This window comes from Melanaphis sacchari, unplaced genomic scaffold (assembly GCF_002803265.2).
Source record: "Melanaphis sacchari strain LSU unplaced genomic scaffold, SCAv2.0 Contig13_pilon_pilon, whole genome shotgun sequence".
NCBI classification, from domain to species: Eukaryota; Metazoa; Arthropoda; class Insecta; order Hemiptera; family Aphididae; genus Melanaphis; species Melanaphis sacchari.
Window position 1 is genome coordinate 1,624,647 of NW_020270588.1, and position 22,309 is coordinate 1,646,955.

The 22,309-nt window shown below is 25.7% G+C and overlaps 3 protein-coding genes across 4 annotated transcripts; 1 reads left to right on the forward strand and 2 right to left on the reverse strand.

Annotated features, from left to right (window-relative positions):
• Window positions 1-3,116: 3,116 nt before the first annotated feature.
• Window positions 3,117-4,715, reverse strand: LOC112591623 (NHP2-like protein 1). Its single transcript, XM_025335492.1, has 4 exons — window positions 4,296-4,715; window positions 3,573-3,708; window positions 3,376-3,513; window positions 3,117-3,305 (listed from the first exon to the last, which is right to left on the reverse strand). Exons 2-4 carry the CDS (start codon window positions 3,706-3,708, stop codon window positions 3,181-3,183), a joined length of 399 nt encoding a protein of 132 aa, XP_025191277.1. The 5' UTR covers window positions 4,296-4,715; the 3' UTR covers window positions 3,117-3,180.
• A 4,395-nt stretch (window positions 4,716-9,110) lies between these two features.
• On the forward strand, window positions 9,111-17,398 carry LOC112591635 (E3 ubiquitin-protein ligase UHRF1-like). Of its 2 annotated transcripts, XM_025335510.1 has the most exons (13): window positions 9,111-9,681; window positions 9,789-10,005; window positions 14,346-14,531; window positions 14,587-14,786; window positions 14,846-15,195; window positions 15,267-15,453; window positions 15,521-15,740; window positions 15,799-16,010; window positions 16,073-16,216; window positions 16,377-16,533; window positions 16,600-16,866; window positions 16,941-17,039; window positions 17,117-17,398. In XM_025335510.1, exons 2-13 carry the CDS (start codon window positions 9,856-9,858, stop codon window positions 17,261-17,263), a joined length of 2,319 nt encoding a protein of 772 aa, XP_025191295.1. In that variant the 5' UTR covers window positions 9,111-9,681; window positions 9,789-9,855; the 3' UTR covers window positions 17,264-17,398. The 2 variants fall into 2 exon arrangements, with proteins under 2 accessions (XP_025191295.1, XP_025191296.1); XM_025335511.1 differs by lacking the exon at window positions 9,111-9,681 and having other exon boundaries at window positions 9,688-10,005.
• Window positions 17,399-18,007: 609 nt separating this feature from the next.
• LOC112591575 (histone-lysine N-methyltransferase SETDB1-B-like) lies at window positions 18,008-19,716 on the reverse strand. Its single transcript, XM_025335417.1, is given in 2 exon segments — window positions 18,008-19,310; window positions 19,312-19,716. Coding segments are annotated over 2 exon segments (1,698 nt in total). The 3' UTR covers window positions 18,008-18,017.
• Between the last annotated feature and the right edge of the window lie 2,593 nt (window positions 19,717-22,309).

The following is a 22,309-nucleotide window of genomic DNA, read 5'->3' on the forward strand; positions in this document are numbered from 1 at the left end:
AATCATTGATTTCAAAATATTGTTTTATTTTTAAAATCAATCATAATATATATATTTATATTTATATATTATTATAAAGTTATGAACTAGCTAAATAATTATAAAATGTTAAATTATGATATGACCCCAAAACAAAATATGAATGACCAATGATCAGAATATAACATTAAATTATTGAACATTTTTTATAATAATTCAATTAAATTTCCCAGTAATTTTATTTGTTATTAATTTTAAATAATTTTTTTTAAGATATCACAATCTTAAATAAAATATTTATTGTATACTAATTGACAATTGAATGAAATTTTTAAATAATACCTTTAGTGATAATTTTTTGAAAATAAAAATATTAACAAAATATGAAAATTGAATTGTTTTCAAATTATGAAATAAAAAAAAAAAATCAATGATTTGTATTACAAATTAATATTTATGTTAATTTATATTCCAACATTTCTAATTCTCTTAATTTTAGTTCTGTTTTTGAAAAGCAATAATTTCAGTTTACCTTGATTTGTAATATTTCTTAATAACTTTAAATAGTGTAGAATTAACCACACAATTTCCGGATTGCATCTAAAATCAAATAGTTATATAAATTAAATGTAATCAACAAATCTTTATTAACACATAAAAACTCAAATTTACTAAAACCCAATTTTTAAGAAAATGCTTAAAATAATAATAAAAATCATCATTAATCTTCAGAAATTAGTTTTTCAGTTTCATCAAACGTAATTTAAAAAATTATTGAAGTCAAAATTAATTATGTGGAATTATTTTATAAATTGTCAATATTTTTTGTATTGGAAATTTTATTATAGTTTATGTTTTTGCTAAGCTTACATTGAAGGTTATCTGAATGATAGTTCATATTATATTATTATTAGCGTTTTAATCACAAAAAGTATTTCATAAATAATTTAAAATAGGTTTTAACACAATATAGGAATTATTTATTCTTTTTATTAATTCAGTGAAAACAGCATAATGAAAATATTATCAGATCATAACTTATTTCTTTTTGAATTCAAGTACACCAAAACCTCAAAAATGTAAATGTAGCACGGGAGTTTTTTTCATGTCAATAGTGAATTGTTGTTAAATAAATTTTTACCAATAACTGATTTGAAATTTTATTTGATGCTGAAGGCCCATTATTTTGTTAAATGTTTTATAATAGTATCAGTATTTTCATTATCTTTATAGTTGATTATATTCTAGAAATAGATCCTCACTTTTGTCTGCTTTGGTATTGGCTGATCATATAAAGTAATTATCGAGATTATTTATTTATTTTTTTTTTTAGTGCTTTTATTTGAAACAAATTATTGAGATTAAAGCAATATTTTTCCTTTTCTTTTAAGTTGGTCACAGAACATGCCATTTCTATTTAAATTATTGTTTTAATAATCCTTATTGGTACTTGTAATTTTTATGCGATGCTGCTTGTGTTGATCAGGTTTATCATACTTGTTGGATAAGCTACTTCGATCATTCACGTATCTCAAAAAAATTATAATGGTACGAAACAAAATTACAAAATATTATTAGTTCTAAAACGCTCAAATTATAAATATTTAAAATGTTGACAATTGCATTATAGTGAACATTCAATGTGATGATTATGATTATAATTAATAACTATATTGGCTTACCTTCTTATCTGGTTACCCATGAAACACACTTAATGCTTATATTAAAAAAAAAAAATCAAAACAAACTATTATAATTCTTTTATTTTAGTATAAATTAATACAATTGTATTTGTATTGTTACATTGACTACTGTTTTCAATAACTAAATTTTACTAATATTAGGTACATTATTAATACTAGAGGGATCATGTATTTATGTATAAATATATTTTTCTATTTTTATTTATTTTATAAAACAGTCCTTCTCAAAACCGTTATATTGTGACTACAATTCTATATATCTATTTTATATTTTTTGATTTCAAAATTAAATTAAAATATATAACCACGAAAAGCAATGTATATATATATACAGAGGAAAAGTTGTTACTGTATAAATGGCGTATAGATGCCAAATTGGAAAAAACATAAGTTAAATGCATCTTACAATAGTCCAAAAGACATCAAATAAATCTTATAATATTTAAATAATTTAATATCATGTTAATGCTTTATTTGTTTTTGCTTGCTGATCAATGAACCGCTTTGCAGGTTTATGTTTGCCCTTCAACAAAACTAATTATTAAGTGAATTGATCTACTAACAAATTTAAATTAATAACATTTATGAGCATTTTATAACAGTAATATTTTACATAGTTATAACTTATAAATCGTGAAATAACTACTACTGTGGTGACAGTAAATGTTTTTGTAACTCAGGTAAACAAGCATAAAATTTCAGGTTTTAATGTCTGGATTAATTTCCATCTTTCATGTTTTTTTAAAGTTATCGATTAAGGTTACTCCCAAGTGGCATTTATCATTTATAATCTATTATTCGACATGACATTTGAAATTTAAGGATTATTATACTTCACCATGCAACACTCTTAATCAAATCTATTTCAAAGGCAGGATGTTATATGGAGATAAACAGTAAATGATTTATCTTTTAGCAATAGTATAAATTATCTACCCGGTGATATTATATTTAGTTTAATCATAGATTAAATATACTTTATAAATATATTTAATTTATGGTTTAATATAGTAACCATTTATTTTTTTTCAATTATAATAGAATTTTCTATCATATCATCATATAAACCAATCTAGATTATAACATTAGTATTTAAAATCAATTGGTTAATTTTTTTTCTATGAACAGATGAAAAATAATTGTAACTTTAAGTCAATTATGGTTTTTATTTATGTTATAAATTAAAAAAGTGTTAATTTTAACATACAAATGTGATATGTATAATGCATAAATACATTATAATATATATCAAACATTAATAGAATAGGAATATTAATTTTATAATGTACCATTAGATTAATTTTATTCTTGTAAAACCACTTTGTGTTAGGTAAAACTTCATTGATATCCATTATAAGAAAATGTATATTATTAATAAATCATATTATTAAACATGATGATTACAAAATAATAACATATTTTAAACATTTAAATGATGTAATATTATTATTATTAATATTCCCAATTCAGTATGACAAATGTTAAAATGTGTACAAAATTAAACCATAAGTCTCTCAATTTCAGCTTGAATTTGTTGTATTTGAGACCGTAATTGTGAACCTTCATCAGTGGTAATGGAACACGCTATGACTGGCCTTGAAACACCACATGCTCGGCCTAATGCTGTAAAAAAGTTAAAATATAATATGTGAATTTGATAAGTTTTTATAAATTATTAATTTAAAATACTAACCTTGTTTTGATCTAATAAAAACATATAGCACATTTTTGTCCTCGCATAACAAAGGCAAGTGTAGCAAAATGTCTATTGGTTCTGCATCTGCTGCACAAACTATGAACTCAGCAATACCTCTATTTAAAGTTTTAGTGGCTAAAATTTATAACACTGTTAGCATATTATCAACTAAAAATACTTTTTACAATATTAACCTTCATTTGCTCCTTTACGTAATTGTTTATAGTTCATTGCTTGTTGAACCAAGTTTAAAATTTGTTTGGTCAACTGCTGATCAGCCAAAGGATATGCTTTAGGGTTAACATCTGGCAAGATTTTCTGGTCGTCCATCTTAAAATGTAATACAAATATTATATTATTCAAATGTTTACTATAGCCTATAACACTAGTTTGTGAAGGTTGAAACAATTTTAATACAAATATTGAATATATTAATTTTGGCTCTAAACAAAGAATCAAAAACTTTGTTATAAAATTCCATTTTATATCTGTTTATTCGGATTGATAGTAAAAAAGTTCCAATCTCAGATCATACTATGCTACTGTTTTACATTAGCTAAAATTAAAACTATCAACTCTGTCAGGAAAGGCGAAAATCGTGCAAAGCGTCTCTAGAAGAACCTCATGTCAACAGAAATCGAGTTTTCAATGGAGCTTTAACAGTTTTTATCGACAATCAAACACACAGCTACCAGAATAATATGCCCGTCTCATTCTGCGTGAGACAACGAAATTTGGGCACTTCGTAGACGGGCATTCGGACATATAAACAAGCAAGTAAACCGGTAATGCTGTCTTAACTGGCAACGCATCCGTTCCGCTCACACATGTAAGTCGAATTTCAGCAGTCGATCGAAGTTAATCTTGAAGTCGAACATTAAATGCGGGTAAGCAGAGTTGACATATTATGTACTTACTACTTTGAAAAAATTGCATTCGATGACTACTAATAACTGGAATCGATTCGAGCGTCAATTGTTGAAACGGCAAATGTTTTCAATTACGAATATCGCGCTAACGAAACGAGCAATGTTAACGTATAACAGGTTAGGTTGAATCTACAAGGTAATGTTGTTTACTCCATGTCGACGATGGCTTAACAATAAATATCATGATTTATTATTATCACAGATATATACTAATACTAGATAGCCGTCTTCTTGTTATCAGTGAAACACGCCGCCATATGCAAAGAATACTCTCGGTAAACAAACGTTATCACTTAGTAAACAACAAAATAATATTATGATATTCTGTTCAGTCGTTCAGTATTCTAGTTGAATAATAAATTACTTATTGTTGGTAAATAGTAGTGCCTACCTACTTATATTTGTATTACCTACTGTTTAATAATTGTTATTTTTGTTAATAATATAAGTAATTATAATAAGGTAGTACCTGTAATTTATATCCTAGTATTTTTGACAATGTTTCCTTATTTCATATTTCATAATTCATAAAACATTACAATTTAGTTATATCCCAAATTTACGTAGATTAGTATAAATACATACTGTATAGGTTAATTAACAGTTTTGTCTAATACTATAAAACAGAGAACTGAAAAAGTGAGAATTAATAAAATATAGGTAAGTACTAAGTAATACAATGATATAAATAAATGTCTATAATATAATAATATGTATTATACTGATAAAAGTCTAATATTGATAACGTTTGTTTACCGAGTTGTATTCTTTGCATATGGCGTCGGTTTCAATTATTTTGCGGCGGTGTATACAAAGACGGCTATCTAGTATTAGTATATATCTGTGATTATTATGATATACAAATAATGTGTATGAGAATGAAACACCTTGAATGATCGATCATGGAGTAAAGTAAGATTCGTAATTTACGCCAAAAAATATTTACCACCAGTTTGTGTTTCTCGTTAATAAATATTTATTATGTTCAAATTCTACAATATTCAATAAAAAATTATAAGATAAATAATGTAATATTTTCATTAACTATAAGTAACTATGATTAAATATTTGAGTATGAAGAGCTTAGCTAATCGTTATTGTACTTATTTAATGTCTATAATAATCATTTTATTTAATTATACATTTATATCATACTATACACAATTTTTATTTCTGTTGAATAAAATGTATTATAGATCATTTAAATTATAATATTCATGTTTATTAAAACAATTATTTTTTAAAACATACTTAATCATGATTCATAACTACAAAGAACGACTATACAATGCAGGTACTGTGCAGTTTTCAATTGTATATGTTGCCAAATGTTTATTTGGAAATAGATATGTTAGTTAGGTCTTTATAAGTATAATGATTTTACAAGTATTTATATAAGGATCTAAAAATTTAATAATACAATTTTAATTATATATTTTATGATATACATTTTTTGCGTGTTTATTATAAATTTATAAAGATTATAATTAATAAATAACTATAGATAAGATTTGATAACAATATTTTTTTTACGTTGCATAGTTTTTTTTTTTTTTTTTACTATTATTTTATGAAAGAATAATTACAATCTGACATCTGTGTACATTATATTATTAATACAATAAGTTGGTACATTTTTATAACTGTGAGGTATTCACATAACGTATAAGCTTATAAGCTTGATAAAAGGAAGTGTCCACTGACACTACTTCAATAAAAAAAATAAGCCAGAAAAGGTTAATTCTTCAATAGAAGCTTTTAAATATGTTTATATGCATCTATATTTCCTAACATTAAATTAATTTTAATAATTCTTAGTGTCATACCATATACCTAATAATGATACTGATTCAGTTCTAAAAAAAGGATTAAAACTTATTTAGGATCGACAATGGGCCAACAAAGACTTAACGGCTTAGTAATGTTACATATAAATAAAAATATTCAAGTAACACCAGAAGAAATATTAAATAAATTAAAAATTTGCTAAAAACATAAACGAATTTCACCAATAAGGCTATAAAGTATGAGAATCTATGAACACATTTTATCTTATTAAAGACTAAACGTATAATAAATAATAACTAGAGCGCAGATTTTTATTCAATTTTTAAAGTAATTTTTACAAATATTACATTAATTTTGTGTATTTAAACTCATTTTTCTTTATTTTAAGCTTTTTTTTTTTTTAGTATGGGTTGTATAAGTAATCCCAATTATTTACTCCAATCCATTGATACCTATTGAATATTGAAAAAGTAATATAATTAATTATCAACTCAAATTTGATTTACTTCTTAAAACAATTTTTTCCTATTTTGCGTAGTATAAGAAATGAATAAATAATAGTTTATAATTTATAATAATAATTATTTTAAAATTAAATTTTTTCGCTCTAAGTATATTTTTTTGTCATTTATAAGTTAATTTCTTAGAGATTTTAGATGATTTTTGCATTTTCTTAAATGCATTTTTGTATATTTTTTAAGTCATTAAATTCCTAGACCTACTATCACCATATTCACCAATGAAAAAAAAAATATGCAAGTAAATTACAACATATAATATATTTTAGTTAAAATATTTAATTAAATGTGAGAAATAAATTATATATTTCATTAGTAGGTACTTAAGACAAACAAGAGTATAAAAAAATTAAATACAAAATTTATTTATATGCACATCATTAATTGTATAACAATCTAATAAATATCTTGTATAACTTTTAATAAATGTTTTTTTGGATTTCCAAGGTGATTCATTCCATGTTATAGACTTGCGTTTATTTTCTGGTGAATCGCTTGTAAATACTAGTAAATTTTACCAATTGTTATTATCATGTTGAGATAAAATGTACGTTGTGCGTAGAGCCATAACTATTATCATTGTATCTTTGTATCATTGTACCCATCTATCTTATTGACCATCTTTAATTAGTAGATAGTTCTACTAAAACGATTCGTATAAATATACTATTACACAATTATTTTCACATAAAACTTCCAAATTACACTTAATTTTTTCATGAGATTCGATAAAATAGTAGGTAATACAATAATTTTACACCTTTAGTTGCTAGTCAAATGTCTTCAGTTCACTATACCACTATGGAGTAGGTAAATGACAAATGAGAAGAATAAAACGTTTTTAATAATTTTAAATTGTATTTTTATAAAATATTTAAATGTGATTTTTAGAGATGGACACATACCTACTAAAACTTGATGTATCTAAGTCTTTTTTACAAATTAATAATCTTACTGAAATAATTCAATGCAAAATTAATCATGATCAGAAAAAACTTAAAATGCCCATCCTAATAGACAAAAAATGATAAATATTTTAAAAAGAAAATGTATAGTTGTGTACGAGAGATCATAAAAACTAATTCACACTAAGATGCGTAAGGAAACATTAACTTCTTGTTTCTTGTATTTGTGAATTATGATAATATGTAGGTACCATACTCGAACTAATATTTTACCAAAATTCCTAAAATCTATTTAAAAATATTTATAAAATAATTAAAAATCTATAAATCATATCGAACTGAGGAGAAAATATATTATTTATTAACGATTGTCAAAATAATAATATTAGCTTTTCCTAAACTATGCATTTAGAATTCTAAATTATTGGCTAAATCAGAAATTATGGTTCATTGATGGTGCATTTAAGAGAGCCCCAACATTTTTTATCAAATTTTTCAATACACACTATTGAAGTATTGACTATTACAAAAGTATTCAAGTGGATACCGCTCTGCTGCACATTAGGTGACGATATGGTAACTATTATGAGCGTGTTAAATTTGAATTCAATGATAACTCTATAGGTTTATAATTGTATACGAAAAACGAAAAACAATTTTGGACGAAGACAGTTTTTTTAAATGTTAGCCTACTATCTCTATACGTATATTTCATGATGCTTTTTTTTATATATGTATCCAGGTGACCCATAATTTTAGCATGGTAATTTTTACACGCGTTATATTTATGATCGCGGTAATTTGAACAAACGACACTGATGAGGGCGCGTAACATTTAAACGCGTGTAATGTGACGTTATACTTACAACGTATTCTCGTTAATTTTTAAAAAGCAATTCATTCTGCTATCGCCTATCCTTTAAGATAGACAAATTTTTGATTTGTCATTTCTCATCTCGGAATTCAGATAAAGTAAAAACGCAATTGTATTTGAATATTTAAGATGATGTAATGTTTCAAATAATACTGAAGTTATAAATATACAACTTATTTAATGAATAACTATGTCATGAATTATGCCTTATTTTCTCATCGTATATGGGCAAAAATGCAAAATCTTCCAATTCAATGTTATGCATAATTAATACACGTGTAGAATTTTATCCAATATTTAATTCAATGTTTTGTTCAAGCCATCCCATTGATGTTATAATCATAGATCTATAAACTTATTGTAATAAATATACAATGTAATGTTTGTACTAAGACTTTAAGCACGGTATAATTATCAAAGGTGATAGTGGAAAAACATTTATTTCTTAGTAAAAAATTAAATACTCACAACAATGGACAAATTTAACGGTTTAACTTTATAAATATATTATATACTTCTTTTCCAACGTGTAATATCATTGAAATTATGTTTGCAATATTTTAACTTTTAATTCATATTAATTAGAAGAAACAACATATTTTATTGAGATTAGGTTGATTATTTTACTATAAAAAAAGTTAAAAATGATGTGTAATTATTTTTATATTTTATATTTATTTTTTATTACAATAATATGACAAAACAATTCTCGTGTAATGTATAATGTATGTATGCTGTGTCCTAGTGGTAAGCTGCAAATTATTTACCGCGGTAAATAGGTGTTACAATATATTATTGTATATTTATCTTTGAGTATGTGTGTGAAAATGTGAAATGTGAATGATAATAATAATTATTAATTAGTGATTTCAGTACGAAATCCGTTAAACTATGTTGTATTGTTATAATATCGATAAGTATCATGTCGCTTGTATCATACCTCATCCCACCACAACATAAACCGCTCTAGTGATTGCCGATTGCCGGTCGTCACTCGTCGCCTGTCGATACCGTTTTCGGGTTTTTCGAATATATTTATAACGAGGCGGCTAATCGTTTGCCGCATCAGAGATAAAATGACAATAACACTCACGCACTCACACGCGTCGTCAGTCGGATCCGCAGTGCTGACATCTATCGCCCTTTCCGTTACGACTCGACTTCCGTTATCCCGTTTTTGATTGGTCGTCTCACCTTCTGCGGCAAATTCCTAACTTCTAGTGATTCAAGTTTTTCGCCGTCGTTATTAACGGTTTTTATTCAATTGTACAATACTACAATAGTAATTAGTAAGTATTTAGCGATTGTTGATTGTGTGCGCGCTTTCGTTTTTCTTGCCGTAGCAAAAGTACAAAAACGTGAAACTAAAACATATCACATTATTGTATTATTACAGTCGCCTACTGTTATCCTACGTACTAGGTACCGACGTATCGTTGGGTACGAATAACAACGCCGTCGCCATGCACGTGGTAGTAAGGATGATGAACACCGGCGTATCCATCGCAATACCCACGTCTAGGACAACAAAGATCAGCGACTTGAAGACACTCGTCGAGATGAAGTTCAATGTCAAACCGGAAAACCAACGACTGTTTTTCGCGGGCAAACAGGTAATTATTCTCAGCCGCTTAATATTTGTATATGTATTTTGTACAGGTACTTTTTCATATTGTAGTTACATTTAAAAATATCTTATTACAGTTTAAGAAATTATTTTTATTTTTCACGTGGTTTGGTATCTGTACGGTAAAGTTATAGTCTACTATCATGATTAATTCACTTAGGCATTCAAATTGGTTGTCAAATTAATTGGAAGTAGTGATTTTTTTCTTTGTTTAACACACACACAGCATAGAAATATAAACGTTTTCTATTTATAATGTAACGATTGATTTAGTGAAGCGATAAAAATTCTGTAAACCGGTTTGTATTTGTCGTCAATTCTACTTGTAATCGACTTCCACATTTTTGATATTTTTGATTTTGATTTGTTCAAAATTGGCAGTTAAAATATTGCTAAGTTTTATAATGTCATTACTATCTATAACGAGAAATGGATAAAACATCAGTTACATTATTTGTGTTTAGAATATGAGGAATTCAAAATAGTTGTGGACCTAGAATTAATCTAAGTTGTTATGGTTTGGTAATATATTAGTATGATAATCGTGGATAATGGTTACATTAATAATTTGCTTCAGTGTTATTTAGATCATCCTGGTACAATCTGTAAAGATCGACTATCTTATGAGTGCCATACGCAAAAAAAAAAAATCTTATGGGTCTCAATTTATATACTGTATATTTTATCTTGCTTTGTTTTATGAATAATTTATAATATTAATATTCAACATAAAATATTTCATTAAGATTTAGAAAAATATTGTGTGTCTATCTATTTAAATTTACTTATGAGTATATTCAATAGCAGACTGGAGGGAAAAATCGCAGTTCAACTAGCCCAATATTTAGTTACATTCACTCTTAATTTAACATTTCATTTTTTTTTCTATTCAAAATTCTCCTGCAGTCCAGCATATTTTATCATATTTTTATTTCTTATTTTAAATTAGATCTTCTAATTTTTCAATCATTAGAAGTACAAAATTACAACTAGGTAAAATAAAAAAAATTATAAATTATAAATATTATCTTATAACAAGGTAGTGTTGTGTTTATAATATTATCATTAATTTTATATAAAAACAAATTTTAATTATGTATATATAAACAATACACATAATGTAAACTTAATTTTTTAATATTAAAGTTTTTATTTTAATAAATCTATTATATCATCCAACTTTTCTTCCCACAATGAATTTCTTAGTCAATTTTTGATTACTTCTAAAATCAAAAATAATCTTTCGCATGCTACCTAAAATAATTATTAATATTTAAGTTTTTTATTCTGGATATGATTCAATAAAATTATATTAAATTAAACTAATTATATATAATATACATACTTGAGTGCATGATAATATCAAAAAGTATTGATATTTTTTTGACAACTAATAGTATGTATCACTATATAAATTATATTTCATAAGAATATTATAGCTGCATACTACACAATTTTTACAGGATTTGCATTTTAACTTATTTGCAGTACTTTAATCATTGGCTTTCGAATCATAGTCAAAGTCACTTTCTCCTCTTTCAATTGTAAATGTTTCTGGTAATAGATGTTTTAATATGGTTTAATTTTTACAAAAATGTTGAAATCCTGCTCTGAGTCTTATCATAATTTTTATATATATCAGAATTAAATTTGTATATAGTTTCATTCATTTTTTTTTTTTTAATTCATTTGGTGGTAAGTATGTTTTGTAGATCTTCAAAGTTATTTGAAGACAAAATGTTTAGATCTTTATACTAAAATAAATTTCTTGAAAATTTATAAAAGTTTATTGTTTGATCCAAAATTATACATAAACTTCAACAGTAAAATTTTGTTTAAAACATAATATTAGTCCATCTTAATTTATTTTATCAATTATTTTTTTATGATGACAGTTTATAATTTTTGGAATTCTTTCTGTATATAAATGTCAGTATCATATTTTTCATAAAATTTTTTGTTTATATGAGTTATAAAATCATAAGCATCTGATTTTACATATTAGTAAGATAGAGACAACAATGCAGGTATGGCATCTCTTAGAGGGATTCTTAAAAATTTGTAGCTTTTACTTTAATATCAGAATTGAATAATTATTCTAATAATTCAATAGAATTAAATGTCTTAATAACAGCTATATTCATTTCCAAAAATGTGCTCTAATGCTTTTTGTTTGGACCACCACCAACGTAGAGTTGCCAGATTTTAAAATCATCAAATCGGAACATCATAATATTGAATGCATTTTTTTTTTAGTCTCAAGTTTAAAATTTCTAAAGCGAGCTTTAAAAAAAAAAATAAACCTGAAACCATGTTGATAAAATTTAGATAACAATTCGATAATGATGATACTATGTACAATATTATTCTATGTTTTATTATTAAATACTAAAATAATAAAGTTATTTTCTCTTGGCTTCCATTAACCGAAACGAATGGCAAGCTTATACCAACGAGTGTTTCCTATTATTGACAGTCGTCTTTTATTTTTTTCTCTGATGACAGATTTCCATATTATGTTTATGTATATAATATATATACCAACCATTTTATGGTATTCTTGTCGTATGCGGTCTACCGTACACTTATCATCTACCACACATTTTCCTATATATCATATGCGGTCTACCATACGTCCACACACTTTTTATCTACTGATGATAACTTTCAACGATTCGACGGCAATGACGATTAAGTTTTATCTTAACGATGTGATTTATATTTTCTATATCAATAATAAAATACCTGCTATAATAAAACTTGGATCCTGCCAAAATCGTGACTGTAGTCGTAAACGTTCAATTTGTGCTGTAATACCTACGTGATCCAATGTTCTTCAGTTTATTTACTGCACTTTTTAACATTATGTTAGCCAAATATTACGAAGGTATAAAAAGTATGTTAAAGACCGCATATGACGCAGTGGCGTAATTGAGGGTCCGCAGATCCCGCGCTGCGGGGGAGAACATAATAATTTGGGGCCTTTGGTTATAGGGTTACCATTTTTTATTTTTTCGGGGGAGCCCAAATTTTTTTGCTACGCCACTGATATGACGTACAAAAACATGTGTGGTAGACAGCAAGTGTGCGGTAGACCGCATATGACATGAAGAAACGTGAGGTAGACCGCATACAACAAGAATACCCATTTTATTATAATAAACCTTATATAGATTAGACAATTTACGTTCCATTACTTTAAATTATATTTAACTCATGATTGATCAAACTTCATCATTACTTTTTGAATTATACAAGTAAATATTCTAGCAAATATTAATTAATTATCTACAATATGATTATAAGGTGTAAACAATTTAGAGAAACAATATAATATAATATTACTATATTTATTCTAAATACTTATTATTTATCAATTATATTATAATATATTAGGTTCTTATTATATATAATTGGATTAAACTGAAACAACAAAATAAAAATGGTACATTTTCAGTTTAACTGATTCATTGCCAATGTTAACATTTTATAACTGTACATTAAAACAAATACAATTATTTAAATTATAAATTATTTAGTAAGTAAGTACCAATATGATATTTTGTATTAATTAAATATTAAATCTTTTTATTATTAAAGGAAATAATTGACATTACTGGAATAGCTAACAATTAAAAATGATACTTGGCAACGACCACTATTTTTAGGTGACAGGCATCATCTGTTTATCAATTTTCTTCTCTCCCCACCCCACAATCATCTATATTTGGTTTTTAAAGTAGGATTGTTTTTTATGATGTAAAGTAAAAATACTCTATACATTAAAAAATTTGTTTGCTGGTAGTAGGTGTTAAGTGTTTTGTGTATCTTTATACTTTTTAAAATAATTTTCATATTTTTTTAATAGACCTGTAATTATTTAATAAAATTTTCTTATAGAAATAGCTATTATTAATTATTGATTCTAAAGTGCTTGTTAGGTATACTAGATACCTTAAATTTATTTGTTTAGAGTTTTTTATTATCAGTCTATTGAAGAACATGACACATATTTCTACCTAATTATTTATCAGTATTAGGTATATTCTATAACATAAAAGTTATTTTTAACAATAGTTATTTCATTTAAAGTAGTTTTAACGGCAAAAAGACTTTATTTTCGTAATGGTTTTATTTTTTTACCAGCCCCAGTGCCATGCTATCTTATTGACATTAATTGGTATTATATTTGTTTAGATTAATATTTTCTAACAGTTATAAAATTGATCAAAACTATTTAATAGTAATTTTTTCTTTACTTTTCACTTACGCTTTCCTGTGTTAAGTAAGTTTTTAGGTTCCTAAATTGTTATGTGTATGTTTCAGCTTGAAAATCAGTATAACCTCTTTGATTATAGTATTAATATAAACGATGTTATACAATTGATAACTATGACAACTGTAGCTGAAACTAACTTTACTAAAAAATCAGTGTTGGAGGTTTCTAAGAACTTAAAAGATGAAACATGTATTCAAAGTTGTTCGACAGACTTCAGTTCTGTAACAAAAGAAGTAAATATTTTATCATGATTAAATTTTCACAAGTTATATTATTTTTCCATTCTAGGACAATATAGATGATATTTCAGAGGAAAGCAAATATTTTAAAATAGGAGATTATGTTGATTTAAGAGATTATGAATATGGTGTGTGGTACATGGGTAAAATAGTGAAGATAAAAAAAGATATTACTGTAAAAAATGAACAAACTTCCTCTGATAATCAAGAAGAATATGATGGACTAATTTATTTTGTAGAGGATGCAGGGTATGTCTTATGTTTTTATTTAAAATACATTTGTGTATTAATTGATAATATTTATTTAGAGCCCCTGGAAACCCACCCACTGAAGTTACATTGAAAGATATAAGACCATTTTCTACTGATAATTTGCCATTTGATCAATTAAAAATCAACGATAAAGTTCTTATGAATTTTAATACTGAACATCCTAAAGAACGCGGCTATTGGTATGACGTACAAGTGAAACAGATTACAGTTAATAGACGAAATCGTGAAGTCATAGGAGATGTAATACTTGGATCGAATAAAGCAGTATTGAACAACTGTCGATTGATGTTCCTAGATGATATCTTAAAAATAAAACCATATAAATTAGTTGCAGAGAGGACAGAAGAAGATGATGCAATGATGCAAACAAAACCTTCTGTTGAAAGTAGGAATAAAAATTTGAACCAAATTTTCTTGTTGAGGAAATATTAATTGGTTTTTTTTTTTCTTAAAAAGGAGCTGGAGCTTTGACCTGTACTAAATGCAAAGACAACGTTAAAAAATCATGTGTTCACTGTGGGTGTAGTATTTGTGGTGGTAAGGAAAACGAGGAAAAACAAATATTATGCGATGAATGTAATGAAGGTTTTCATATAACGTGCCTTTCACCGCCCTTGACAGAAATTCCAGAAGATGATGATTGGTAAGTGACAAATGATAAATCGTTAAATATTTATACCAATTACTTTTACTATTAACACTTTTATCAGGTATTGTCCAACTTGCAAAAATGATGAAAACGAAATTGTAAAGGCAGGTGGAAAATTAAAGTCTTCAAAAAAAAAGACATTAGCATCAACATCTAAACGAGATTGGGGAAAAGGTATGGCATGTGTCGGTAGAACAAAAAAATGTAACATTGTTCCACCAAATCATTTCGGTGCCATTCCTGGTGTTGAAGTTGGCACGACTTGGTTATTCCGCGTTCAAGTAAGTTTTTGAGAAATCCTGAAGCATTTAAGACAATTTTTTATTTTTTATTCTGAAGGTATCTGAAAGTGGTATTCATCGTCCTCCAGTTGGAGGAATACATGGCCGTGACAATCAAGGAGCGTTTAGTATTGTATTGAGTGGTGGTTATGAAGATGACGTTGACAATGGTGATGAATTCATGTATACCGGTTCTGGTGGTAGAGATCTGTCGGGTAACAAACGTACTGCTCTGCAGAGTTGTGACCAAGAATTGACACGTTACAACAGGTAATCTAGGGTACACTTTTTTATTCAAAATCTGTCAATCTCAGTTAAAATTTTTGTTTTAGAGCTTTGGCTCTCAACTGTAATGCAGAAATCAATAATAAGGAAGGAGCAACAGCAACGGATTGGAAAAAAGGCAAACCAGTTAGAGTTGTCCGCAATTATAAACTTCATAAACACTCAAAATATGCGCCTGAAGTGGGCAATCGGTATGAATATTTATGTTTAAAAAATTTATAGAAATTGATGAAATACTTAAAATTAAATATAATTAATCTGTAAAATAAATAGCATCCAAACATCACACTGTTACTTGATAATTACACAACTGTAAACTTTTCTTTATATACTTTTTAATTTATTTTTAAGTTACGATGGCCTTTACAAAGTCGTAAAGTATTATCCGGAAACCGGAATATCTGGTTTTGTTGTATGGCGGTTTGTATTGAAAAGAGATGATCCTACTCCAGCACCTTGGACAGCAAAAGGCAAAAAGCGTATAGCTCAACTAGGCCTTGAAATAATTGTAAGTTTAATGACAGTTTAAACATATAATTATTTATTCAAATTTTTAATTTAGTTGTTTTAATAGTATCCAGAAAATTATATACCTTCTACTGGACTTGACAATACAAAATTACCAGGATCTAACAGAAAAAGAACTCTACAAGACACTGGCACTGAAAACAATGAATCGGATGGAAATTCAGAAGAAAAAAAAGATGAAGGAAATGGCCCTGAAAAGAAAGCAAAAATGCAGTACAAACTCGAAAAAGAAGCAGAAGAATTTATCACGGCTGATGCTGTCAATAAAAAATATTGGGATGATTGTAAAGAGTTGTTAAAATTCGGTAAAAAAGTATGTACCTATTTAATTTTTAGTATTCGAAATTTTGCTAACATTTTTAATTATTATATAATTATCCTTTATAGGCATTTTTGGATAGAGTTGAAGAAACATTCATGTGCATATGTTGTCAAGATATTGTTTTTGAACCAATCACATTAGAATGTGCTCACAATATTTGTAAAGTAAGCTTTTGACTTAGTATTTATTTTTATAAATATTTATAAACTAGTATTTTTTTTTTATTGGTTTTTTTTTTCAGGGATGTTTAAAAAGATCATTTGCATCTGAGGTTTACCAATGCCCATCATGTAGAGCTGAATTGGGAAAAACTTACCATATGAACATTAATACTTTATTGGCTAAAACACTTTTGTATTTTTTCCCAGGCTATAACACAGGTCGTTAATATTTTATAAGCAACTTTTATACAGCAAATTTAGTTCATCAAAAGATGACTTAAAATATTGCTTGATATGATTTCTATTATTTATTTAAGCGATAACACTTACAATAGTTCAGTTATTTATTTACATTTATTTTGTAGGTTTTTTTATTCATACATTTATACATTTTGATTTATATTTTATTATACTTGAGAGATAAGTTAACTCTTCAAAAGAAAATGTTTTTTTTTTCGCAGTTTTTAGTATTAAAGCATATTTATAGTTCATTAATATATTTTATTCCAGTTTTATATTTTGTTTTATGATAAATTAATTATCAAAAGACTACAAAATTATCAGTAATGTAATAATGTAACATTCTATTACTATGTATAATTAATAAATTAAAAATTGTATTATTTTTTAATTGTCAATATTTTGTTATAAAAAAAAATCAAAACAGTTTAATATATAATTTGGATTCATGTTTTACCAAAGAAGTGATTTTCTCAAGACAATTAAATAAAAATGCTCTTAACATCAAGAATTAATTTCTAAACAATACTTTAAAACCAACTAATAATAATTAATAATATTTAAAAATTAAAAGTTTTTGTATTGTTAGTAAAGTTTGATGTATTGAAATTAAATTTCTTTAATAGCGATTAAATATAGAATAATATGTCATACTTGGTTTTATTTGGTTATTTGTTAATTAACTAAAAAAAAATTATTACATAATCAAAAAAAGAAAAACACATGCATGGTGCACATAATTTAGAGAAGTCTTCGTTTACATTTAGCTGAATCACAATAACAAGCCACTTTTTTTCCTGGTATGCTTCCTATCTTGTAACCATAATCCCAAGTAAGCTCTGTCCTGGCTGGTATGTAACATTTTGAAAAAAACGATATCCATGGAAAACGTAAATCATATGTGTCCACAAATACATTTTGTACAAATAAATTGGGAGTGCACGAGTGATTGAAGTATCGTCCAATATTGCCGCTATATTTTGCATCTATGGCATACATACTATCACCAGTATCATAGTAATTTCGTACTGATTCTACAGTCTTATTGCAGTTTCTATTTGAAGGAAAGTTTTGAACTTTGATATTTCTAGACTCAAAAAATTTTAATACATTGTTTGTCCCCGAGTTCTTATCTAAAACATAAATAAAAATTTGAATATAAAACATAAATTATAAATTTTTTTGGGAAAAAAAAAATTTACCATGCATAGTAAGCTTGTTTAATAAATCCATAGTTTTTTTTGACAACTTTTGAGGTGTATCATCTGGTTCACTTGTAAAAGCTTCTTCTTCATAACCCTCTTTGAATTCCTCAGCTATTTCAATAAAGTCTAAATTTGCCAAGTATTCATCGCCATAACAATCACCTTGTTCTGTGGCATTAATCTCATTCAATATGTTTCCGATGTAACAACATATAAAAGTTCCTCGTGGTAAATCATTTAAACAACGTACCCCCCAACCTTTTTTCTTTGTCTTAAACAGCTGTAAATTGTTTAGTATCGGTTGTTGTACAACACGATTTAAGCACAAATTGTTACATTTGCATGTGTTATTGCACTCATAGATACCAGTGTGTACATTTGCATACAATCGTCGATAGTTATAACCTAAATTTTGGGTTTTTTCAAGATTTGGCATATTACCTAGTCCATTTATTGTTCTCTGCCAACAAGCACATTTTGATTTGTCCAGGCAATTATCTGTGCAATCACATCCACATAGAAAATTAGAATCCACATTTATATTGACACCAACTGTTGCTTGTCTCTTAATCATATAGTTAATTTTTGGTGGTAATTCATCATTAATATTATTTACACAAGTTATTGGTCTAAATTCCAAGCCTTCGGATAAATCGTCCAAAAACCTTATGGGCCTTAAAACTCGATGTTTGGTTAATGGATTCACACAGCTATCAAAATTAAATAGATCGATTGTCATTTTGCTTTTAGTTGTTTTAAGATAATGCATCATTTCTTCTATATTTTGAATAGAAACTCCACAAGGAGTCTCATAATATGTTATCGATTTTTTGTACACTATATCCATTTGTTGTATGCCTTTTGAAACCAAAATATACTGGTATTGCTAACATATTAATTTGTTTTGTTTTATTTTGGTCGTAGTCAGTCCATTCTACACAAGAATAATCACATTTATGATAAACATATTTTTTTGGGCTTAGAATAATTTTTGGTGAAGGTAAGGTATGTGTTTGACGTATTAATTTTTTTATTATTATAAGTTTATCTATGTCTCCAATTGGGGTATTTTTAATATTTATACGTTTTATCACATTCTCAATATAGCCGTTCTTATATGAACTTTTCTTATGAACATTTTTAACTATTCTTTGGTTGGTTTCATTTTTAGTTTTTCTCTGAAGAAATGTTTTATTTGAGGAACTCTGTTTAGATTTAGGTAAATGCACACACATATTTGATTTGTTTTTTTTTGTTTTACTGTTGATAGACAAAACTTGGAAAACTTACAATTATATGATTCTTCCATGACTTCTACTTTATTAATTAAACTATTAATTATAATATCATTCAATTTACATTTATCTTTTTTGTCGTGCTTAAAAGTTTCATTTTCTTAAATAACTTAGTAATATTATTTTTGTTTTGTACTATAATATCTACTGTAGTGGTTTTTAGTATTTTCATTTTGCTCTGATTCAACGATCAAATTACTAAAAGATAAACTTTGTATATTATCAAATTTCTTCTTCTGATCTTTTTTATGCTTTAAATATTTCTTAAGACAATGTGCACAAACCTAAAAACAAAGTTAAATCAAATTTTAAGTAATATTCAACAAAGAATTAACAATATGATATTTAATTATTTTATGTTTGTTTAATATTATGTTAAGTTACTTAGTTCACAATTCATTATTTTTTACGACCTAAATGAGTTATATTTTATGAAATAAAGATTATATCTCAAAGTGTGTGTTGTTGATAGTTATAAAATTTATTTTATAATAGTTACCCTATTGCATGCACAAATAAAACTGTTGGTTCCTAATAAATTCCTGTTCATTTATGATTTATTAACTTAGAATTAATAAAGATATAAAGTAGTCTTTAGTCATCATTGTTTACAAAGACTTAAGAAGATTCCACACTTGTATATGTTGTTATTTATAATATTAATTTACCTAGGTAAGAAAATTACCAGTGTCTTGTAATATAGAATTTTTTTTTTCATAATTCATTAGATCATTATTTTAATTTTTATGCAAGATGAGTATATACATATTACAAATTAAAAATCTTGGTATCTAACTTTAAAATTAAAATATCAAAATAAAAATCAACACTATAACATTGATTATGTTCTATTTTTTAAACTATTTTTTCAATTTTTTTTTTTTTACATACCTACCTATTATCATTGATTATAGAATTATAGAATTTATTCTATAATCAATGCTATTATTAACAACATTAGATGTTTTGTTGTTTTTTTTTCAAATTTTGAATAACATTTTTTTCTTGCATATTTTGCCATATCTGCCTAATTAATTGTTTCTTTTATGACTGATATTGAATTAGATATATCTAAATTAAAATGTGATTAATGAGTGTGGAACCAGATGGTCTGTCTAATGCATTTTTTTTTACTAGTTCATCATTATCATATTTCTGTCAAACTTTAAATGAAAGTATCTATCAACAAATTTTATTTAACCTTTTGTACTACTACACTGATACTAATGTCTTATGATAATAATTCCAATACAGCCTATTATTTACCTATATCCATATAGTCAAGCTTTATTAATCCCAGTGTAAAACTAGTTTTATTAAATCAACTGTAAAAGATAATTAATATGGCTTTCATCCAGGTCATTTAAAAACCACTCTCAATCTAGTTTTCTCTAATTATATTTTTAACATTTTTATAAAGAGCTAGTCCAATGATAATGGGTTAAAAGCTAAAACTCACTAATTCATTATCATTCTATAGTAAGTACTCGTACATTTATTAAGTTTTTATACAGTAATATTTAAATAATTACACTCATTTAATAATCCCTTATTCTTTTCAATAATCAGATTTTTGATATGTTTGGCTGTAAATTAAATTTTCATGCTCATTTAGATAAAAATTTTCTGTAAAAAATTAATAATTAGGTTTTATAAAAAGAATTTTTAATGATTTTAAATTATTAATGACTTCGATAAAATCTCAATATCATGCCTTTGACAGATTATTTTAGAATAAAGAGCTTTTGCATGGAACCCAGAGTTACTCCTCGCTCTTTGAATTAAGTAGAAAACGTCCAATACAAATCTCTTATTATATTATTATTATTTATTATTATCATACTATTTATTATTGTTCTGTATTGTGTTTCACAAAAGATGAATTTTTCATCAAAATATTTTGCTTTGCAATAAATAAATAATTACTTTCATAAATTTTGATGATATTGCTTTTAAAAATTAAAGTGTATTAATATGATATATTATGTAGATCACGGATTTTTACGCACTAGAAAGTATTGAAATATGCCATATAATATGCAGTAAAAATCATAAAAATATGCAAAAAAAAATGTCTTTTATTTATATAACATTCACTAATTAAACAACTTATAATAATTAATTACTTAAATATACAAAGTATATAAAAAAATTTTGATTTTGCACGACATTTTGAATTTTATAAAAATATTATGTAGAAATATACAAATAAAATTTCACTATCAGATTCAAATTACTATGATTCGTAAAGATGACTAACAAAAATGTAAAATAGTGAAAAAGAAGAAATATACAATTGAATAAAAATCCACGCTCTCCTTATAGCTAAATTTTAAGGAAAAAAATTTAGTTAGAGCATCGTATAATGTGCTTTTATTTATATTTTAATTTTAATGAGTGTTATAATAGCATGTAATATATTACAACTTCAAAATGCTTTTTAATCGCTATAAAATTAAAATTAAAGCCTACACATTGTCCAAATAATACGAAAATAAGATAAATAATACATAAAATAACTATAATATTAAAG